General features: G+C 42.8%; 1 protein-coding gene across 1 annotated transcript in view; it reads right to left on the bottom strand.

Annotated features, from left to right (window-relative positions):
* The window catches only part of mkxa (mohawk homeobox a), a 28,871-nt gene extending 5,791 nt beyond the window's left edge, over positions 1–23,080 (bottom strand). The window contains exons 1-5 of the mRNA XM_035142758.2: positions 22,905–23,080; positions 21,353–21,641; positions 19,034–19,193; positions 15,659–15,812; positions 11,187–11,612 (exon numbers count right to left, since the gene is read on the bottom strand). Of these exons, the coding sequence (XP_034998649.1) occupies positions 11,187–11,612; positions 15,659–15,812; positions 19,034–19,193; positions 21,353–21,528 (916 nt within the window). The 5' untranslated portion in view covers positions 21,529–21,641; positions 22,905–23,080. The remainder of the gene's footprint in view (positions 1–11,186; positions 11,613–15,658; positions 15,813–19,033; positions 19,194–21,352; positions 21,642–22,904) is intronic.
* Between the last annotated feature and the right edge of the window lie 507 nt (positions 23,081–23,587).

Genomic DNA, 23,587 nt, shown 5'->3' with positions numbered 1-23,587 from the left:
CAGGATCCGAGAATGCACCACAGCATTCAAAAACTGTGTTTCCAAAGCCCTGTGCCTAAAACATCTAAAACTCAGATTTTTTAAAACAAGCGCAGTGCCAAAGACTCATATAAATCACCAATAAATCACACAAGACATTTTATTATTCTCTCATTCTTCTCTCTCTGTTTTTTTTTTCTTTTTTCTATCTTTACTACTTTGCTACTGAGCACTCAGGTCCACTTTGCTGTTGCCTTTGGGCTTCACCAACAGTAGGGTTTCACGGACCGCCAAAGGGGAAAGCTAAGAAGTCTGATGGTTTCTGGCGTCGCGCTGGAAATCCAAAAATACTCGCTCACTTAGCATCACCGCGGGGTAATGGAGGGAGAGCAAGAAGGGGGCAAAAAAAGAAGAAGAAAAAAACTGACAAGCTTTAACAAAACTTGGTAAGAATGAGGGAAAACAAGCAGGGGCTGACAAATTAGAGAGGGAGTGAGGTTACACCTGTTAAGACGACTGAGGAGGACAGCGGTCGACTATCATCATTACCATCTGGTGCTGTTGTTAGCAACATACAACAATAAACAAGGCCGGCCCCGCTACAAAAACCAAGGGCTGGGCTGAATTAGGCCAACAAATAAACACACATTCACACGTTTTATATGAGATTTACATTGCAGGCTTCTATGAGGTGTTTTTATCCAAAGCGACTGATAATTGTCGATTCTAGCGGTCAAACTAAATATCTGCACGTCCATAAAAGACAACGGAGAAAACAGGTTGGAGGTATTGTTAGGTAAATAGTTTAAAATGTAATTTCTTTCTGAGAGTTAAATGAGAAGATACCACTGCCATGTCTGTGCATTTACTATGTATGGAGTTAATTTCCTTAGCGTAGCATGACGCTAGCTAACCTGGCTCTAACGGCACAGCTACATTTAGAGGTTTAGGCTTATAACTTCCTGTAAAATGAAAAAAAACACACTAACTTTTTTTCCCCCAAAGTTTTACCACCTTCAGAACACTTCTTTATAGTAATAAAGAAGAAAATGTCTTTGTCGTACTGTACCCTTTAATGAGTTTATAAGTTTTAACATTTGGCTTCATTAATAGTTCATTAATCCTAATCCTTTATTTATGCTGTGTAGATGAGTTCTAATGATTTATGGGTTGCCAGGTTGTGAATCATTTGTTTTACTGGTGAGTCAATAATAAAGTTATTATTTCTATCAAACCATCAAGTTTACAATGTGTTAATAAGTCATTAGTAAAGGGAGTAAACCATCAGGTCTGAAAGTTTCTCAGCTTCTAAAACGACATAAGAAGAACCTTAATAGTCATCAACAATCATAAATGTTAAAATGCCATTGATAAAATACAACAAGTCTGCGGATGTTAACGTAAGTAAACACTAGAAAGCAGCTTTAAAAAATGAGAAATTCTCCTGCTGGAGGAGGATAAACACCCGTCGGAGGGTTTTCATGACAGAGTGGCAAATAGTCATTCTCAGAAATATCTTAAACAAGCGATCTGTCAATTAACCAACACATTCATGTTAACAAATGGATCCTTTATAAGCTTTTTGGGGGTAAAAAACCCCTGAATGATACCAGACTGATGGTGACACGAGTTTACTTTGACAGTAATGAGCAGATTATTCTATCTCTGGAGGAGACTTAAAGTTGGATACTCACACACACGCACAAATCCAAATCTCAATTGCTAAAGCAAGGAAATGATCTCAGCTGATTTCCTCTTAAGCACCTGATGAGAACCAGAGTGGTGTTGCAGACTTGACGATCTGCTCGCCGCTGACCTGTGAAGCCGCAGCACAGGTCAGCGTCATTACGCAGCCTCTTGGTTATATAACACAGATGGCCAAGGTCTGCGGATGAGTCAGAAGTTACTGTCACCACGAAGTGAGTCATAACGCCACTCTGGACTTAAAATGCCTTATCGTCTGTGTCATCGAGATTATACTGAATGTACAGTCTCATTCAAGTGAGTGAATGTGCAGACATGTGATTGCATGGACCAGTTAGGCTACTTTTAGCCAAATCCCCTGACCAAAAAGGAAATGACTAGCGCCCCAGGCGATGCATGGCGACGTCTATCGATGCTATCTTTGATTTGACACTAACCCAAGCCGCAGTCTTGAGCGTGAGGTGCGATGCTGCGCGATCCCTCACATTTTTGGGCTTCCTTATTCATCCTTTATAGGTTTCTTTAATGATCTGTGCTTTTTATAAAGTGAAGGAGGGTCTGTAAATGGAGTTAGAGATGCCTTGGCCCTGTGCTGCCTTGCGTTCTGCCAACGTTACTTTTATATCACCCCTCCCACTGTCTGTCTCAACGGGTGGTGAGAAAGTCCAAGTCTGAGACTCCAAAGAACCAAACTGTCAATTCCATTCAGTTAGCCAAATACATCATACACGGCATGAATTTAATGCCTTCTCCGTTTGCCCCGACAATGCCTTCATCACTTAAAAAATAATATTGAATAATTAGCTCTTACACTATTAAATGGAACATACACACGGTGACACAGCCAGACAGAAACTGAGCCGCTACCCAAAAAAAACTCCCCCCATCCGCTGCATTTCTTTTTCTGTGTTGCTCTTTTTCCGTGTCTGTGCGGCAGATGACACACTGGTGTGGCTGCGGTCGGGACAGATAACCAGGATCCAGCAACGAGGATTGCCTTGTGTGTTCTCGCTAGATGGAGAAATAATAACAGTGTTTCAGAAGTCTAAATGCTGCCAGGTCGTCATTGTGTTTACGAGTGCCAGTAAACAGAGTGTAATCAGGGCCCCAGTAAATCAGCCAAAATGAGAGGAGCGTCTCGACAGAGAAGTAAATACGTTGTCATGGCAAGTGTGTGAGCGTTTCCTTTATGTGCTTGTGTGGATGCGTGCGTTGGGACCGCAAGGGTGTCATGGACAAACAAACAGATAAACAAACACAAAAATCAAGGGCCGCGTCAGGAAAAGGTCAGGGTTTGGGATATGGCACGACAGCGGATGACCGCATGAAAATCAACATCACAGAAGCACTGAAGAGGAGACAGTGATCGCGTCTGAAGCGACATCCACAATAGAACGTTTTCATTTGAAAATGCATCAATCTTGCTACGGATACAACTGGCATCCACACTAGTCAGGAGTTCTAGAGCTGCTAAGACTGAGAAGTTTGGAATCGCTGCTGGCCCCGTTTTAGTCCTGACGGGCAGAAACTGAGATGCTTAAAAATTATGATAAACACTCAAAACCACTTGCTGATTGGGTCTTTTCATCAGGATGTAGCCATCGCTAATTCGTCAGGCGCCTATCACACGAACCTATTCAGAAGAAAACAACTAGTGTTAACCTCGGCTTCCAGATTAGAGCACGACACGGATAATCAATTACAAGCGTGTTCAGGTGAAATCTGCATTTTACAATAATACAACTGTCTACATATGTACGAGATGAGCTATTATTTAAGCAATCGGCGACAATTCCTGTGTCAAGCTGGACGTGAATGCCTTCCTGTTTACACATGCACATGCCAAGTGTACGTGAGTGGTCACATGATATGCATTTTCAGACTTGTTATTATGTACAGGGATTAAAACGGATTCGAGACCAAAAGCTTGTGTGGACAGAAACCTTTTTCAAACTAAAAGGTAGTATGGATGTAGCGTGAGAATCAGAGGGTTCGTACTTAAATTACTGACTTCAACTCATCGCTGATGACAAACAGATGATCGCTTTGATACGACAGGTACAAAGCTGACACAACAGGGTCGACTCATCTCCTCCGGGGGATGAAGGCTTGTTGTTTGCGGCACACAGAAGACACACACACACACACACACGCATGCATCAGGGAAAAAAAAAACTTAAACCACGAGTAAACATTATTTGGATTTTTAAGTGTTTTCATGTGCCCAAAAATATCCTTTTTTCGGGAGCTCGAGGCCAAATGATATGTTTGCGCAGCACTCACTGCATCATTATGTTGCAATTCTTCTCAGTGGTAGATTGAATTGCCCTCTCACACTCTTGGGGGATTTCTCTGTGTGTGTGTGTGTGTGTGTCCTGTGTCCCTGCTAGGTCACACCTCTGCTCTCTCATTAAACCTCGCCCTCTACTCTCTGCTCCGCTCCGTCCCGTGGGAACACAATGGAAGACTATTGTTCTAGACATGGCTCAGTTTTTAAAATGGAAACAATTTGTGTTTTATACAGACCAGGGCAGTGCAGCTCGGTTTCCCTGACTAGGCAGGCAGCTGTGCTCTCTGTATCTGATGACCTTATTATGTGTGTGTGTGTGTGCGTGTGTGTGTGCATACGTCCCAAAAAGCTTTAGCCTGCTGCTGATTTTAAAGCGATCAGATTGTGAGGGCTCATTATTCTGCACTTTTCCAGTTCTATGTTAGGGAGTTGCACATAAACAGTGTCTGCGTCGATGTTTGTCTGTGAACACTTCCCCGCAGGATGACGGCTACAATGAACGCCGCCTCAGTCTGCTGGTGTCTTCTCTGTTTACCTCACACCCAGCCTCCGCTCAGTGGTCTGAAGCCAATATCCCATCTTCCAGTGACAGAGATTCACCATCCGGGTTTTTTTTTTTCTCTCAATTCTTTTTAACTATCTCTGTATCTTCTATCCACCTTTCCATTCGCATGAAGCTGCACCACAGTTTAATGCCAGGATTATACCTCACCTCTGCCAACTCCCAGTCGTTCCCACCGTCAGACCAGACACACCATGAAGGACACCTCACAGGTTCTCATATCCTGTACATCTCTGAAGACTCATCATTGTGCAGAGCGTGTGAAAAATGACTTATGTTTATGTAATATAGTTAGTTATATATTGTGTCATGCACACACAAGCACCCAGCCCACATGGGATTATATGACACCAGCTATTGTTGCAGCTGTAAAAAGTAAATTTAAAAAACTCCCTTCCCAACTCTACAAATAGTTTCTTTTCCTTTTATATAATCATCCATCCAGAAACAAAAAACGGAAAACAATGACCTCTGTCTTTTTCTAAAGCTAATGGTGGAGTACATGAGCATAACTCTGAACATAGCGGTCAGTGACTCTTGTTTAAATTCTGCTTCACAGACGCTTCAGCTGGATTTCAAGAACACATTTTTTCATATGATTGTACAACGATAGTCCTTCTATTTGTATAAATGAGGAATAAACCTCTCACTCTGACACATACAGTAAAGTACACCACCACTATCCTCAATCCAAGTCCTCTCTCTAAACTGACATTAAAGGGTCAATCCACCCAAAGTACCCCACAACTTTTCACCCTGGTGGTTTTTAGACAAGGGATGTTTCAATTTCAGAGTGAAAACAGACACATTGGTTTCTGTTTCTTCCATTTGATACATTTTAAATAACGTCTCACCACATAAAAAAGAGGACATATTTAATTGGCATTTAAGTCACCATCTGTCTCCAACACAATGGTGATTGTGCCTGTGGCCCACAAGTGAAAGTTTTGCAATATTTATGCAGGCTATTTGCAGTATTAGAAAGTGGGTGTCTGTGGAAATGCAGACAAAGTGCACCAAATGCATCACCAAAACATGACAACGGTTATTTTGGTTCCTTTCTGATGACGGATTAGAATAAAATATCACAAGGAGAATAAGAAGAGTCAGGAGCCGCCACAGAAGAGCTGCAGGCGACAGACTGCACATTTCCCTCAAATGGGAATTGAGGGACTGCCCTCAGACTCTGCTACTACCAGTAAGTATGAGTATCACCAGATCAACCAGGACTGAAAGATTCCAGATATTGTATATAAATATATCTGAAAGATTCCAGATATTGTATATAAATATGGACAACACATCCTTTTCCTCTTCCTCCAACCATCTAGCACTAACCATTGGACAATGATTCTGCAGACACATCTTGCTTTTAAATCTTTTAAGGGAACTTTTTTCAATAGCCTGTAATAATAACATTATCATCATCTCCACTGCACTGGCAGGCGTTTCAGTGAGAGGTATTTTAAACTATCTTCACGTCCAGACAACACAAGGAATAAGTGCAAGAATAGCTCTGTTTTTTGTTTTGGGGAACTTAACCTTCACTGTGGTTTAATTGTTTGTGTCACCTAATTCCCAAATCCAAGTTCAATGCCTCAACCAGAAACCATTCTCTGTGTCTCTTAATCATTGCCACCATGCTGTCTTTCTTCTCCCGACAGGCCACTGCTGAAAAAAAGCTCAACTCTCCATCTTGATGGAACAAGTACCTCCCTCTCCTCTTCTCATCCCTTCCACACTGAGTCCTAAAGCCCAACCTGAATCCAGTGACTCTTGGCAAAAAACTGCTGTCTTGGAACAACATCCCCAACATCCTCGTCTCTCACTCTCCCTCTCTCGCTCTCTCCTTTCCTATGAAACTGTGGAAAGAGCAAGTTGAAGCCAGTTTATCCACATCTTTGGATTCCAGATGAGGAGTCCTGAGCCATCACTGTCCGGGAGTGGCTCATTGTCTCCGAGCGGCCGCGTGTTGAGCATTGTCTGTCTGTTGCTCTGTGGCCCACATTGAATTACACCACCGCTCACCAGCAAACACTGACGACTCTTAAATCAGCCACAACAGCCACAAACTCTCAACAATGCTGCTGTGTAAATCATCACAGTCGGGCTTCTCAGAGGAAACGAGAGAGACAATAACAGTAGAGGAAACCCAGTTAATTATATCCTGTTAGTCAAAATATTAAAACAGCCAAGATGAAAATCTCTTTTTATCACGAACAACCATCACATCTTTCGGCCTTTTATACCTCAAGAAAAGAAATCCAAACATTCTTGAACTTTTCCACATTAAGACGACATTTCTTCCATTCACCTGGACGAGTGCTGTGCCACTAAACTCTCCAGGATTCAATAACTGTCTGGCACTCGCGCTGTGGTCTAATATGAAAGGCCCTTGGGATCTCAGCTGCTGCCGAACTGTTTTCATTGAACAGATTAATGTGTGTTTATACACACGTTTAATTAGTACCACTTTAGGTGATCTAGTAGTAGGGCTATGCATAAGGGTAGACTTATTCTAGAAGGAGAATAGCAGGGAAATGGCGAGTATTCAGAAAAATAATAAAGATGCTTGCTGAAATAATTTTTTCTTCATGCTAGTAGTTGATTGAAATATCTGTTTCCAAGAAACTGACAAAGACATTTGTGCAAAAATCATTAGTGCGTTCAGGATGAACTCAAACAACTTTGGTGATGCCCTGACTTTTGGATGGATTGCCATGAAATTGCGTGTTTGTGTGCTTCTGCTTCATCCGTACTTTTTTGGGTCTAATTAGCAAATAGGAGCATGCTAACACTTTAAACTGAGCGGGCAAATAGCCCCCTCGACACATCAACAGTTTCATGTCTGTAGTCGCCAAGAAGATCCCTCATCAGAAAATCATATTTTTTTTTCATTATCTTAATTTAATACATGCACTTTTGAAAGATGCACATTAAAATCGAATTATTGGAAACTCACTGGAGGCCACTGCCTTGCTTTCAGCTATATGTACTCTTCCGCATCAATAGAGACATTGGCAAGTGTTCCACATTCACCATCAGGCTACTGTACTCGGCTGTAATCAGAGACCATAAAGGAGAGAACCTGAGAAAATGTACCACTGTCGGCCTCGTGTAAAATGTCTGACCGAGATCGCTGGGTCCCCGTCCGCAGAAACGTTGGGAGTTATTTGGCGTATAATGATCCATATGATATCGGACGGGGCGAAATCTGGTACTGAGCAAGAAGAAAAACATTCAGCCAGATTCCTGCCATTTAATATCCCATTAAAGGGTAATTTGGCATGAAACCCCTGGCATGTGTGATGGAATTCTACTGCTCCTTGTGTTCAATGAAATTCCCCAAAGGCTTTTGCCTGTAGGTGTATGTGCATGTGGGTGTTTATACTGGATGTGTGTGCCTGTGCTTGTATGAGGCCCGTGAATTGAACACGTGTGTGTGTGTGTGTGTGTGTGTGTGTGTGTGTGTGTGTGTGTGTGTGTGTGTGTGTGTGTGTGTGTGTGTGTGTGTGTGTGTGTGTGTGTGTGTGTGTGTGTGTGTGTGTGTGTGTGTGTGTGTGTGTGTGTGTGTGTGTGTGTGTGTGTGTGTGTGTCCTTTCAAGCCAGCAGAAGTTTAGTTTTCCACTGGGGTAAATCTACACTCTCCATCTCCTGCCACGTCTGACTGCCCTCTGTAGTCACAGATAACACTGTGGGCTCAGGCCGCGGCCACAACAGCCAACTGGCCCGCTAATGGACTTTTGGCCAATGGTATGATGGTTGCCAGGCACGCCACTTCTGCTTGGACCAATCACAATTGTTTTACAGGCATGGAATTCAGCAAAAGAATGTGCCAAGAGACATCGTTCGAGCTCTTTCTTTCAAGTTCAAATTCTTTTCCTCCTTGCTGCCTGAACGACATTTTGTCACTGTCAAAAAGAAACCAGGGGAACATTCAGAGAGCTTCAGTCTTATTTATTCTGTCTGTTTTTTCTCCGTATACCTGCTGTAAGTACAGATTTATGAGAAATCCGCAGCTCAGGGAAGGATTTTTCTCATATTATGAAAACACAATAAAACAATTTGTAAAGAGAAATGTGTTCACTACAAAAATATCTGGAATGTGCAAACCACAGGAGGAAAAAAAAAAAAAAACAGCAGAGGAAATGATGCAAACCCAGGCTTAAAATTATTTCTCTGTCTCCCGCTTTCAATTGCTCTGTCTGCGTCGGCGAGATCAGATGTGGAACTAAAATTTCACTCTCTCGACTTTTCTTTGTTTCATGTCTTCAGCTGGGCGATCGGACCACGAGGGCCCCAGCAGGTGTTCGATCTCATGAGTCAACACTGCTTCAGAGAACTTTCCATGTGCGGACTCAAAAAGCTTCTCTTGCATGTAACAGAGTAACACTTCTGTGAATGTGCCAGAGCACGAGAAATCCAAGAGGGAGACGCCAGTGCCAAGAAATTATATTAACCATAGAGATAAAATAGTTATTCTCTATTAAAAACAGCAGGCCGGCCAGGTGAATTAATCCTCTTCCTGGGATTTCTCTTATTAAAATCTGGTAGAGAGGGCGTTATAAGTCTCACTTGGTCTATCCATCTTTTTCTTCCTTCTCCATCTGTGAGTCCCAGCAGGTGCTTCGCTGTGAAAAAAGCCTGATGTTCGTTCAGGTCACAGGGTTTTGAGTTTTTTTGATCAGGAGGACTGTAACAGTCGCTGTCGCTGATGCATTTTATACAAAGTCTGCTCACACACACACGCACACAGACACACACCCCACCCTGCATCACGCTCCGATAATCTAAAACACATTTGTCCATAAGAGGAGCTTTGAATGAAGCACAATAAAACCTGCTCTTCCCCACACAAAGCCCACATCCTCCGTCACTCCATCACCTACACCTTCAAATCCGCCCCCTCTGGGCCCCGACCTCACTCAACAGAGAACGAAAACATCACTGTCGGTCGGCTATGAAGTCTGTCTGAACAAAGGGGCAGTGTTCTCACAATGAAGAAGACAGATCTGACCGTGATTGTTCACGGCTCAGCTGAGCTGTGAACTGACACGTTGTTAAAGCCCGAGGTTTGTGATTGGCAAGAGCCTGACACCAGATTCACAGATTCACCGCAGAACATGAGCGTCAATGAGAAGCACTCTGAGATTTCTTCACTTCAATTAAGTTAAACTAAGTTTCCCTGCTGCCTTGAATACGTGAGTTAGCCAAACTCAACATTAATAATTGGCTCAAAGTAAGACCAATGGAAGGTTTAATGTAGTATTAAAAAAAACTACAAATCTGTAATATGAAGTCAGCAGCAAGAATTTTCTTTCTTTAGAAAATTAATTTTTATAGTGAACACTGCAGATCATTCACCAAACAAATTATTATAGAGTCACAAAACTTCTATTTATATATTCTGAAATTGTATGAAATTTAAAAAAGAAAATTATACATTTTAAATTTAAACTCTAACAAAAGTTAATTACATTATGTTAATGATAATTATATGTGGATTGTGTTTAATTCCTGTGGGATGTTTTACAGTGATTATAGATTATAGATGGATATACATTTTGCAATGAATGCTTGATTTATATTCAGTTTATTTACTTTTCTATTCACATTTGGTTTTTTAATTCAATTTGAAAAGAATGTGTTAAAATTGGCTAAACTAAAGAGCTGCCGAGCAAAGATGTCCTATAAAACATGTGGAAGTAACATTGTGTGCAAGGTTTAAAGGATTATTGCCTTTTAGTCACTAATTTCTCCACATTTGTTTTGTGTTACCTTCATGAAATCAATATGAAAACGGCCAGAAAGAAAAGAATAAAACCTCCGGCTTCAACCTCCCTCTGGAGGGAAAACAAGGCTGATACCCTCAGCTCTGTTGAACATCTGCGATAATATTATCTGCAATAATAATCGAATGTAAATGGGACTTTTTAATGTTATAATGCATTTGGAGGAAACACTCATCAATCATTTTAATCTAAAAAAATGTGGACAGTTCTGCGTAACGTCAGATTTTTCTTTCGTTTTTTTTTTTTAAAGCCGAGGTGAAATGTAAAAATCTTTCCATATCACATGCTGCTGACACACAAACACAGCTCGACTTCCTTGTCGCTGCTCCCTCAGCAGGACCTCGTGTAGGATCAAAGGCATGCCAAACAGTAGTCTGGGGGTGAGCATGTTCCATATGGCTCTGTTGTGTCTGGCCTGTTAGAGCCTGGTCAGGAGAGCTGGATGGGAGGAATTCCTTCTATGCTCGGCTGGAGTGAGGAGGGGGAGAAAGGGCCACTGTGCAAAATTGTGTGTGTGTTTAAAGTGGCAATACATGAGTGTGTGTGTGTGTGTGTTTGACACATGAGGGAGCACAAATTTTAAGGCTCAGGGTCCTTTTAACTGCATCTCCATGTCAGTAGTCACAAGAATCACCTTGAGCTGCATAAGGCCTGTGTTGAATAAAAGTATGGAGGTGTGATAATGGAGCCGCAGTGTGATACAGAGAGAAGGCCGGCATTTGGAAATAATGGAGCAGCTGCAGGAATTAAAACAAAATGTGCAGATGGAGGGGGACAGAAAAAGAACAAAAGTGAAGGATGTCGTGTGTGAGAGGGAGACTCTTGAAGGGGAAAGAATGTGAGAAATGTGGCTCCTTACCAGCCCGATAAACAAAGTTCGCCTCGGCCTCGGAGGAGGACGGCGAGAGCAGCTCGTCGTCGTACTCGTTGGAGCTGAAGGAGCCGGAGTGGTTCCTCTTGCGTGCGTCCATGACGGCGTTGGCCACCATGACGTGGCGCAGGGAGTCGTTCAGGTAGCGGTGCAACAGGCTGCTCTTGTACTTGGGTGGAGACACGTAGTCCTCGGCCAGTGATGCGGCTTCGGCGGCTGAGCGCAGCCCTGCGCCCATACCCATGCCCATGCCCATGCTCATACCCATGCCCATACTCATGCCCATGCCCATGGCCATGCCCATGCCCATGCCCATGCCCACCATGGAGGAGCCCTCCTTCTTGATGACACTCTGGTACATGGGCTTGGTGAGCTCCTCTGGGCCGCTCTGTGTCCTCTGAGGGTTGTCACCATCTACAATATCAGGGGGAAAAACAGACAAAAAGGATTCAGAGTTTTAGTTTTTTCACTCATGTGCAGAAAAAAAAATACTTATCTTCTCCAAAGCAAAGAGCATATTTTTCCAGTATTTTTACTAATACTCTTATTTATTCCTGTCTCTATTATTGTTGTTTTAATGTATTTTGTCTTTCACCTGCAACTGAAAAGCATTAATTGACATATAGGAGTAATTTACATAGTTTCCTGCATTAAAAACCAAAAAAAAACCTGCATACTTAATCTATCCTCCTTCTTATCACTATTATTAGTTGTTGTATAAGGTTTTAGTTTTTGATTAAATGTTTCTTTTTTGGTAATTATTAGGAGCTCTGTTAGTTTTGATGCAGTTCAGGATTCACAGCTAAAACCTTTCTATGCTGCTGTTTATTCCTGCCTTGTCAAATTTAAATAAATGAAACCTGTAGTTTAGTTTGTCATTATTTGTCAATTTCTTCACACTTTTGATTTATCTCCTCTTACAGACTTAATGCCACCACAACAATTGTCACTGATATCTGCAAAGACCTTCACGAGATGTATGATTTTTCTTGTTTATAATGTTTTTTGTTGTTTCATTAATAGCTCTCCCCACACATAACCACTGTACTAACAACAGAGAACTTCATATCATGATTTATGTAACATTCTCTCTTCAAATATAAAAATATCAATTCATAAAATTATCAGTATCATTGCTCCCAGCAATCACACATTTTCTTTAACAAATGCTTCACTGATTTAAATTGTGTAACTTCTGTGCATTGCATGTTCACCCCCACTGAGTCAGAGTGAGGGGACGTCAAACTAATCTTGGATCTAAGTGCAGGAGCAGGGGGATTTCAACCTGGCGCCCCTGCCCCTCTTGTTGGCATGGTCTCAAGAGCAGAAAGCCTATAGCCGAGACTTCCTCCCCGTCAGAAGCACGTTGCCCCGCTGTTCCCCTGCAGAAATAAATAATTTCCAGGACGATCTGCAGCTGAAGAGATTGAATTAGAGCACGGGTCCCTTCCCGATGAAAAGAAACGGAGAGGGGGGAGAAAGATAAAACACTGCACTGAAAAACCAGATATCCTCTGGCAACAGTGAAATCAGGGAGAAGTTCACTGTAGATACTGTCCCTGCCAAGACTGTAATTTTGTAATTTGGGCAGGTTGGACATTCGATTCAGTGCGCGCCAAATGAAAATTATAGCTCCCACATATCAGAAACACATGGAGGTATCGTACTTGTCCTCCTTCCCCTGCGCTGACTGAGGTAGAACTCGGTGAACACTCAGCGTCTCCTCTGAAACCACATGAGCCATAATGGAATTGTCATTATAATCCCATGACAGGGTCCTTAACCATCAATGTCTGCCATCTTTAAAAGGAAAACGTCTCTTTTCACACCTCCATGACAGCACGTTCTCGACATATCCATTGCAGAAAATACCAATTCCTCTCTTGGACTTGCTACTGTACAAAACAAGCCAGACCATTTCAGGACAGTAAGAGGAATGTATAGCGGGTCAGGTCTGGCCCCGAAAATAGCCTCTGGAACAAAAGCATAGGCATAAAAAACATAATATAAGGCCTTTCGGTGCATGGGTCAGAAGTAGGAGCAAGCTGCGGAGAGCTTCATAACCATAAAGTGACAGGGAGAGGAGTCAGGGAGATATACAGAGCCTCCGGTGGTACAGTGGCCTGTGGCGCACACAATGCAAACACCATGCACACATTCCTCTGTCGGCCGCACGCTCAGCCTCCACTCCTCAAAAAATCTAATTAGAGATCACCGACACCACAGCGCTCTTCCTTTCTGTAAATTCTTTAAGCTGCGTGAGCATGTATGTTTCATTTATTCTTTCATTTTTTTTTTTTATGTTTCCTGAACCATGTTTTCTACGCTGTCAGTGAGTTGAGAACGCCACCCGCTCCCTTGGAAATCAGCATGTGTTTGCCGTAAATACACGGCTGACAGCGAGCCGCTCATTTCCAATTGCAGGCTGGGAGACAGGGATTGGCTCAGCGGGGTGTCTTAATGACAGCGTGTTGCAGCCCGCTGGCCTCGGCGTCTCTTGGCCCGCTCACACGCTCTGCATTTATATACACCCAGAACATGACTCTGCATAGCATCAGCCCACTTTAGCTCGGGCGCACAGGAAGATGGTCTGGCCTTAGGCCTCGTTTCATGTCATAATGCTAGATTTGAATTTCGGGGGCACAACAAGTATGATGTAAGGAGCCTTTCCTGGTCATTCTGTACAAAGAGCACCAGGTTCACAGCAGAGTGGGGCCAATTCATAATGGACGTCTGAGACATTATGATGTCTTATCTTTGAAATGATCATCCATCACTTTGATGGGTGGAGCAGTTACGCAAATGGAAAAGTTTTCCACTTTAATTTAATACGCTGTATATGCCAATCAAACAAATTCAATGATTTTTAAATTTGACATTCTAGAATATTACTTTAGATTTAGCATTCGTATAGTGCAGGTATTTATAGAAGTGAACTGTAGAATAACCCCAAACTTGCTTGGTCATCATGACATGGAACCATAACTAAGGAGATAAAGTGTCACGGACAAGATTCTGATGACGAACACAGCTGTGAGGGAGAATTGCAAAATATATAATGATTTTAACATTACTTTCAGTTTTATAGATTAAGTAAAGATGGAAAACATACCCCGGCCATAAGGAAAAAATAAACTGATGTAAATGTATGCAGGAATAGGTATCATCTAAAGAGTAACTGTAACTGAAATATTAAAGACCAAAATAGCCCTGAATCTGCCTCACACCTCAGAGCCAGCACCCCAGTGGACAGTAAGTCATAGAAAGAGAAGGACAACAGCCAGCTCTTTGTTGTCGAGGACTTCTCGCCACCACCTTTGCCTACGACTGTGGATTAATCTGACACCATAGGTCCCTGCGCAGGGTTTATAGTCACAGGAAAGTTACAAATTACAGAGAGCATCATCATTGGATGGAGAATGGTGTTAGTTTAATATTAAACTGTGGAAAAGACGGCAGCATTGAGGGAAATGTATGTAAAATCGTAATAATTTAAAAAGCTTCTCAATAAGAACGACAAAGGCAACTTGTGTGTGTGTGTGTGTGTGTGTGTGTGTGTGTGTGTGTGTGTGTGTGTGTGTGTGAGAGAGAGGAAGAAAGAGTCCTCTGTAATGTTATCTCCATCAATTAAGTTTTCATAAAGTTACAGCTCCTGTGTCGAGGGACAGATCACATTTGATTTTATGACTTTGAATCTCTTGCGTCCTAAACCACTGGATCCTACAACTCTCATTCTGCAACTGTAGAGCATCTTTCATTATCCCCTTCTGACGTAAAGGCTGTTTTCTCCGACTTGACAAAGCTCCTCGAGAGCCACGGAGCATATTATACAAGTGTTTTTACAACTGAGTAGAAGTCCATACGAGTAAAGTGCCACTTCAGTAATATTCTGCAGCAGGCAGCGGGGCATGTTCAAGATTTGAGAACAATCAATAACATTTCTTCCTCCGCCAGTTGCAGAACTTTATAAACTTGCCCAGCCTTGTGAAACATATTAATTCCTGTTTAACTAGATGTTAGCTGGCACCACCATGCTAACCCCAGTCCAACGACTATATTATATGATATTTAAAGAACCATATTAGGGAACATGATATGTAAAATAGGGAAAGTGAGATCAGGATTATTAAAAGACTATTTTCAGATTGACTACATGTGGCATTTCGTCGGCAAGAGGTCATGGTGTACCCTGGAGTCTATAGCCCATCCATCACACAGTAGAATCATACAGTGTTACCTCTGTCAGTTGGTGCAATTCCCTGTGAAATGTTTGATTAAATAACCTATAAACCTCCTGTTACACTGTGAACCGGGGGTCCTCAGAGCTCGGGGGCAGTTGCTTATTTCAGCAGTCAAGCTGTGATACCGGTGGATTGTGAATTCTCCACTTTTGCAACACACACCTTGTGTTACTTGGACTGTACGAGTGAAACTGATGCTGTATTGTTGTAAGGACGTACCTTCCGAGCAGCTGTCGTCACTGCTGACGCTGAGCCTCTCCGCGTTGCCCTGAACGTATTTGTTGTAGAGTTTGATCCTGAGCGCCCAGCTGAGGTCTGGCTGCCTCACCGTGTTCTTCAGCCGCCTCCTGGCATTAGCAAACCAGTTGGACACCTGGGAGAGAGATGGAGAGCGAGGATAGGAGAAAGTGGGAGCAAACGGCAAATAGGAGCATTATTGTTTTGATTCCAAACACTTCCACATCCGTATCAAAACAAAGACTATACTTTATGAAAATGTCTGCTCTCGGCCTGCCGTCGGTCTGATTCAGAAGAACCAAGAGGGGCTGAGGCTGAGGAGAGGATCAGAGTCAGGTTGCGGTGCAGCTCTCTGAAACTGAGCTTTGAGAAACATCCCAGACGCTCCGGAGAGACGCATCTTTTCTGTATCAACACCATTCAGAAACATTTAACACGCTCCAGGACAGACAGTGAACGCAACGTTTCATTAACCAATGTTCCGACCGAGATGTACGTCCCGTCCCCCCCCCATGCTTATTCTGGACTCGCACAGCCTCCCTGAAATAATACAAATTTTTCCAACACTGTCTTCAAGATGCAATAAAAAAGACACTTGAGCTGGCACTCGTCCTTTCACTGGGAAGGGAGACCATTAGATGTTATACTAGAATAACTTTTCATGCTCAATAGATTTCAAGCAGCTTATGAAGGGGCTGGGACAGGGGCCTTATGCTAGAGTACTTATTTTTCTGATCCTCTCATTCAGTATCGTGTTTCTCGTTAACTAAGACCATCCCACATCCCTTTGTCTCGAGCCCTGCAGCGCTGTGGCACTCCACGGGGAAGGCGGCATCCAGTACATGTGGCTTGGCCTGAGGCGAGGCGAGGTGAGACGAGGCGAGGCACGGGCCTGCTCGCTAATGAGGACTGGAGGAAAGATGGCTGTCACTGGGGGTGAGAGAAAACAGAGAGGAGGGGAGGAGGAGGAGGATGATGCCACACTTGCTCAGATGACACCGGCAGAGAGAACGTGGGGGGGGGGAGCGCAGCAGCCAAACCAGCTCTTTCACCCACGGCCTGTCTGCACTGTGTGAACCGTGGAGGAGACGGCATGCAGGCACGGCGAGGGATTTCAGCGGTGGTGGAGAGATGGCACCGGCTTATGAAGAAACAGTTCACAACATTTACATGGAAAAAAGGAGCTGTTACGCTCCAACATGACAGATTTAGTTGCTTCGGACACCTGGTGCCAGGTGGGAGCACGCAGGGAAAACTGCACAGGGAGTGATGCGTTCTACAATACTGGCAGCGGCGACATTTGGACCAAATAGTGGAAGAAGTGGGTAGTTCTTAGCCTCCATGAACGGATGGGGAGGGAAAAAGAGCTGCCACCTTAGGGCTGCAGCCTGACAGCTATATTAATCTTCAATAAATTCTTTTGTTCGAATAATTGATTCATTGTTAGAGAATGAGGGACAATAGTGAAAAACATCTGTCACATGTTCCCAGATCTCAAGGTGACAGCTTGTTGTGGCCAAACAGAAGTCATAAAACCAAAAATAATCAAATTCTTATGTCATCAACGAAGAGAAAACGGAGAAAAGCTGCAAATTCTTACAGCTAAGAAAGTAGAAACAGATATCCGATATGTTTACTTGATAAATGACGAAATGATTAATTGATTGCAACAATTATTGGCAAATGATTTTCTCTTGATCAGCTCAGCGCCACAAATTAAAAAAGACGACAACAAAATAACTTGAGTACAAAACCCACAGATCCCCCTGAGGACCTCTTTCATGGTGGAAAGTGTGATGGAAATAATTTACCTTCGTGTCACCTCTCTCGCTCAGATTCACAAAATCTTCCACTGACCTTTGACACCACCGCTGCTGCTATTTGGGTGTCAGCTTAAATGAATGCGTGTTTGGGATTGTTCGTGTGTGTGTGTGGTGTATGTGTGTGTGTGTGTGTGTGTGTGTGTGTGTGTGTGTGTGTGTGTGTGTGTGTGTTCACAGCACGGCATCCCACTGTCCAACACAAAGCATTCCTCTGCACTCTGCTCGCGCTCACCAAAACAAACAGCTCCATCAGGCCCCCAAAATGAGAACCAGATTAAGCGACGTGGCCGGCGGCCCGAAAAAGCTGCTGCAGACGTTCTGAGGCCGTATCAGTGACCTTGTCAACCAGATGATACTGTACATACACAGCTGGATGCACCAGACACAATATACACTATTATTCACCACTGGGTTTTCCTCTAAGTGGTCTGTTTGTCAGCTCTTCCACGTTGCTCTGGTATTATCAGTAGAGGGTGCAATAGAACTTAAGGCATAAAGAAAATCCTGTATTCATAACTGCAGTGTATCCAGTGTAGACCAGTAGTGTGGGTCAGGGGCTTTTTGGGGGTCTGGTGAGAAATAAAATGGATCATGTAACAAATAAAAGAACGAGAAATAAGGAAATACTTATTTTTCAACATTTAAAAAAAAAGTCTTAGAAAATTATGAATTAATTAACTAAAAGAAATGAGAAACTGAGCAGCAAGGATAATAGACAAGTTTGTTTCAGCGGTTTTAAGTCAAGAATCACTGACTTAGACAACTCCAACTTTCATTTAGGACGACAGCAACTTTTTCCAATAAGTGTTAAATTACAAATGAATGAAGATAATAGAACTGTAGCATTAGGAATAAATAGAAATAAACATCAACGGTGCAACAGAACTACAATACACTATAGTGCAGGCGATTTACAACATGTGTGGGTTTGGGCCTTCATGGGGTCTGAGGATAAATCCGAGGCGTCATTTTCAGAATAGCTTTAACCTAACGACCTCCACAAAGTATTAGATTTGAATGAGTTGAGAAAAGAAAATTACTTTCTGGTTAAAATGCAATATGACAGGAGTTGATAAGTATAAATTACTTTCTTAATGGGTCATAATTCTACAAAGGTCACAGCCAAAGACACAGAACACGACTACAATTTGTATTTATGACTACAAGCTTCACACTGCTGTGGAATAAGAAGGAACCAACGTAACTGCCAACCGTAGCATTTCGAAGAAAAGCAGAATTAACAATTCACCGCTGCATGAGAGCTGTAAAATAAACAGTTCAAGATGTAAAAACACTTTGGACCCGAACGCTCCTAATTGCAAATGCGAGTTCAAATCCAGCTTTTCAGACCTAATTAGACAAACACTAAACCAAAGGGATCAAATCTCACTTTTCCCCCTCACCGATCACACTCATGAATGGTCCATAAACTCCCTCTCACTTTTTTTCACTAATGCAGCATTGCATTTTTGTGATTATTATTATTATTATGAGCTGACTGGCAGCTTGACAGAGTCGACAACAATAGACTCACCTGGACCAGGGTCATTTGTGAGCCGAGGGCCAGCAGGATTTTCTCCGTCTTGGTGGGGTAGGGGTTGTCTCTGTGCTTGTAGAGCCACTGCTTGAGCGGCCGCGCCATGTCCTGCAGGGCCTGGCGCTTGTGTCGGACTTTGCCGCCACCCGGACGACCCCTGTGGAAAATAAATTAGCTTAATATTTAGCCATGTATTAGATAGAATATACAGTATAAGGCTGAATAATTTCTTCTTTTTTAGTTATTATATTAAATAGTATTGATTTCTCTTTTTAAACTAACAATCAGACACATCAGCCTAAAACACGTGCAGGATGTGGTTGTTCTTTGGGTCCAAGATAAACATTTTGACAAGTTTACTTTATGCATTTTACATTTTATGACAGAATTTTAATTTATTTGTCCTTTTTCAAATTGAAATTCAAATCTGGCCTTAAACTCATCAACCAGAACCAGTGTTGTTTATCGAAGTGAACCAAACAATGTAACACAGCTGCAAGTGCTCTGCATGTAGTCTGAGTTGGCCAGTCATGACACATAAAGTGAACACTCTCTATGCAGTGTGCAATTTTCTCACCCAAAGCACTGCAAATTAAGCTAGGACACATTGGAGGAGGGGAGAGAGAGAGAGACTGAAGCAGACAGAGACAGAGAGAGAGAGAGAAGCAGACGGCTGCTCGCAGTTTTCTTTTCATTGCGTGTCCCACAAACCACCAACACGTTGCAACGAAACAAACAAAAACATTTTTTTGCCAGATTAACATTTTACACGTGGGCGAAGTGGATCAAGAACAATGTAGCTGGGTCACGATCGCAGCCAAGCCATCACACAGGGGAGTGACACAAAAACAAAAATTATACTTCTGCGTCTTCCTTTACAGAAAAGAGCTGTGACACATGTCCAGAGGAAGCACACACAAAAAACATCACATCAGGAATCTGCCATGGGGTGGACGTTTAAAAAAAGCAGAAGGGCTTTTAGGTACAGCTGTTAGAAGAATACTGTAGTGGGATTGCAAAAAACCCACTACAAACTATCCTGAAATTCATTACTGAGTCCCTAAAGGAACATTTAAACTGTATCTAAAGCCGTCTTTCGTCCTTCCTGAGCTGTGAGGGATTCTCACCTGTAGCTCCAGGTTTTATGAACCTGTAGATGTCAGTGTGGTGCTGTGCTCTGCTTCTTCTTTTATCTCACCAGAAAAAAAGCTCCACTGACTGCAGATGTAACATATTTTAGTCTAACCTCAAGTCTGCCTGAGGTCCATGTTCTACAAATATTTTCCTTGTAATCTAGATCGGTATGAACATCCTAAAGGACATTTTACTCGGTGTTCTGAACTTCTCGTGCACATAAACACACACACGCACACTCTCACACACTTCTTTTTTAAAAATAATTTAATGTTCCTCATTAGTCCTGATGTTTCCCCTGAGGTGACACATCACACTTTATGATTACAGGTTCATAGGCTTCTTAAGGGCACTGCTTCCCCTCAGTTGTCTCATATCTTGGCCACTGCACATTCAAACAAACATGTAATATCAGGACATGACCTTCACTTACACCTGCTCTCTGTCACTGAAAAACAAAACAAAATAAAATATATACTTAAAATGTGGTCTACTAGACCACACAGAGAGTTGAAGGACGAATTTCTTTATTGGACACAGATGGAGACCTCTGTGAGACACGCTACCGAACAAGGTTGACCTACTTATTAATCTTAAGATTAGGTGTCCACATCAACACCCAAATGAAGACGAAGGGTATGATTTCCTGATCTCTTATTGCATTAAAGCCACGTGGAAAAAGTCCGACTGGAACATCAGATTAGTGTTTAAGTCTTATTGTAAAGCATGAGTAGTTTTCCACATGTAATTGTCATCCAATGTGGTTATTTTATCTGTGCGTAATCGTTGGATTTTGGGGGTAAACGGTTACTTTTTACGCAGCCACAGAAACGACTTGATCAGTTTGAAATTTAAAGAATTGTTACAAAACCCAATGGGGCTCGTGCACATATAAATATCAGCAATACATCTTTGTAGTAATGTGACCCCCCGACGCCCGGTGTGAGCTTGATATTTCTGAATCTGTCTTATCACGCGCACAGCGTGGAGATACGATCACAGGGCTCTCCGACCGAAGCCAACTCTTTTGTTCACACAACTTTGTGCTGAGCGAAACAACCGTGAAATAGAGGTATTCCTCGTGGGGCTTCCGGCACTCCAGTTAATCCTCATGTTAATACAAGCCACACATGCCGGGCAGCAGCAGCGTTACACACAGCAGCACAGGGGCGCAACACATACCCGCTCCGTCTGTGTCTGATGGCCTGGTTGTCTCTGATGCTCTGGTTGCTGGACAGGAGGTCTGGATGTTGCCCGTCGATGACTTCTAGATAATTTCTGCTGCTCATCTCCACCTCCTTCGCCTTCTCCTCAAACAGGACCTGGCTGCTCAGCTTGTTAAACACAATGGTGTTCATCTTATGGCCGGATAGTCCACCCGATTTCTCTGGTGCGCAAAAATGTTTTTAAAAAAAGGAAGAAAAAAAAATACAGATCTCCTGGGTTTTGTCACAGTGGCCCCGCGTCTCTCCTGTGGAACAAGGGAAGATATTTTACAAAACGTGTAAGTGGTCGTGACCAAATTATTCCCTTTGGTGGGCGATGATTATGAGAAATAAAACTTAGATATCAGGGAAAAAATAAACGGAACAGAATTTATATCAGTCCTTGAAAAAACACACGTTAAGCATGAATTCTTATTAGATACCTTCACTCCGATAAGTCTGAGTATGGTACTTGTCACTCTACCTGCTGCTACAATAATACTACACTGCATTAAACTGTCTGCAGACCATCTCCAGTTAAAGCGGACCACGCGTAACTGCGCTGCTGTGATGTGTCAGTAAAAGGTGGCTCTTTGTGCAACATTTGCCTCTGCGATTCCACCTCCAAAAAAAGAGTCGAGTTTATAAGTTTCTACTTGTTTCATCAAATAGACATTTTTGGAAACAGACGCACATTAAAGCCCAGAAGAATCGGCGCAGGTCCATTAAATCCATTATGGGTAATTTGGGGTAAATACGTTTAACTTTGGTCGTGCGCAGAAATTCCGCGCTGCAGCAGAAGCTCATTCACAAGTCAGGAGAAAAATCAGGTTTGAGGCTGAATAAAATCTAAGTGACATAATTCCAATGAGTTCTGTTTAAAACACATTGACTTAATTTCCTGCCCGGAGGGGAATTTACTCCAATCTGCAGAACAGGGTCGGTGGTTTGGACAGCAAACACTTGACTTGGATACAAAAATAAAAGTTGTGTTAAATTCAGGAGTGAATATCCCTGCGTCTCCTCCTCTCCATCGCGGTCGCGCTTCGCTATAAACCCTGAATGGTTTATTTTGGTTGGTGCGCTCCGTTTTTTTTTTAAATGCACAACGAACAAACCTGCAGGAGCAGAAACGTGCTCCTTTTTGTTTTTGCCTTTTTAATTTATCTGTAAATGTAAAATATTGAATCTGTGCAAACGGTGCGGCACCGTGATGTGGTGCCACAGGGCAGCAGCCTGGTGCCAACTATGTGGAGCCCCGTGATGTCCAACGAAACAAATAAAAACTCCTATTTAGTATCTATGTCTACATTATATATTATATGCATCTATATGAAAGTCATACAGACTAGTGTCCGGATAGAGCGCAGTGTAAACTCAGTCCATTCAAAGTTGGGTAAACTGACTTTAGATGAGATTATCCTCCACTACATCCTCGCTGCAATAAATAACCTGAAAATAAAAATAAGAAAGTATCGGTCCTTTGCTGATCAATACTCTGTGTGTGTGTGAGAGTGTGTGTCAGGTACCTGTCCCGGGCCCCTCCTGCGTCTCTCTGCTGTGTGTAACAATAATCCTGTTCCCAGTCGCCCATTCCCCGCTCACATGTTCCTGTCCTGAGATCCGGAGCTCAAACCACACGGACCGCCGTCTCCTCCTCCGCTTTATCCAGCGGCCTGCGCCTCTCCGCCCGGGACTCTGAATATCCCACCCTGCTCATGTTTCCTCGCACACAGGCCGAGCCTGCGAACATATTGTTGATGGTTTACGCCGGTTCTGGGGCCGAGGCCAGCACAGGGGCGGAGAGGGAGGGAGGGAGGGAGGGAGGACAGCACGCTGCACAAAGTGGGCTGTCTGAGATCACTGAAGACAGGCTACTTTGAATATGTTGCTTCTCTTAAAGGTTCAGTGTGTTAGATTTAGGTGAAAGGGATCTTTTGGCAGAAATTGAATATAAAACAAGTCTAGTGCTGTTTTCACTATTGTGTTTCATCTAAATTCTACAAATTGTTGTTTTCTTTATCCTACAATGGGCCCTTTATATTTTTAAATGCTTATTATTTACATTGGGAGCGGGTCCTCTCTACGGTGGCAGCCATGGATTTTACAGTAGCCCAGACTGGACAAACTAAACACCGTTTTTATGACAACTGGAGGCTACCACAGGTTTGCTTTCATGTTTGGAAGGGGAGGATATTCAGCTGCAACATGC

The sequence above is a fragment of the Hippoglossus stenolepis genome, chromosome 19, assembly GCF_022539355.2.
Source record: "Hippoglossus stenolepis isolate QCI-W04-F060 chromosome 19, HSTE1.2, whole genome shotgun sequence".
Lineage (NCBI taxonomy): Eukaryota > Metazoa > Chordata > Actinopteri > Pleuronectiformes > Pleuronectidae > Hippoglossus > Hippoglossus stenolepis.
The sequence above is the reverse complement of the archived record's forward strand: the minus strand, read 5'-3'. Positions and strand labels throughout refer to the sequence as shown.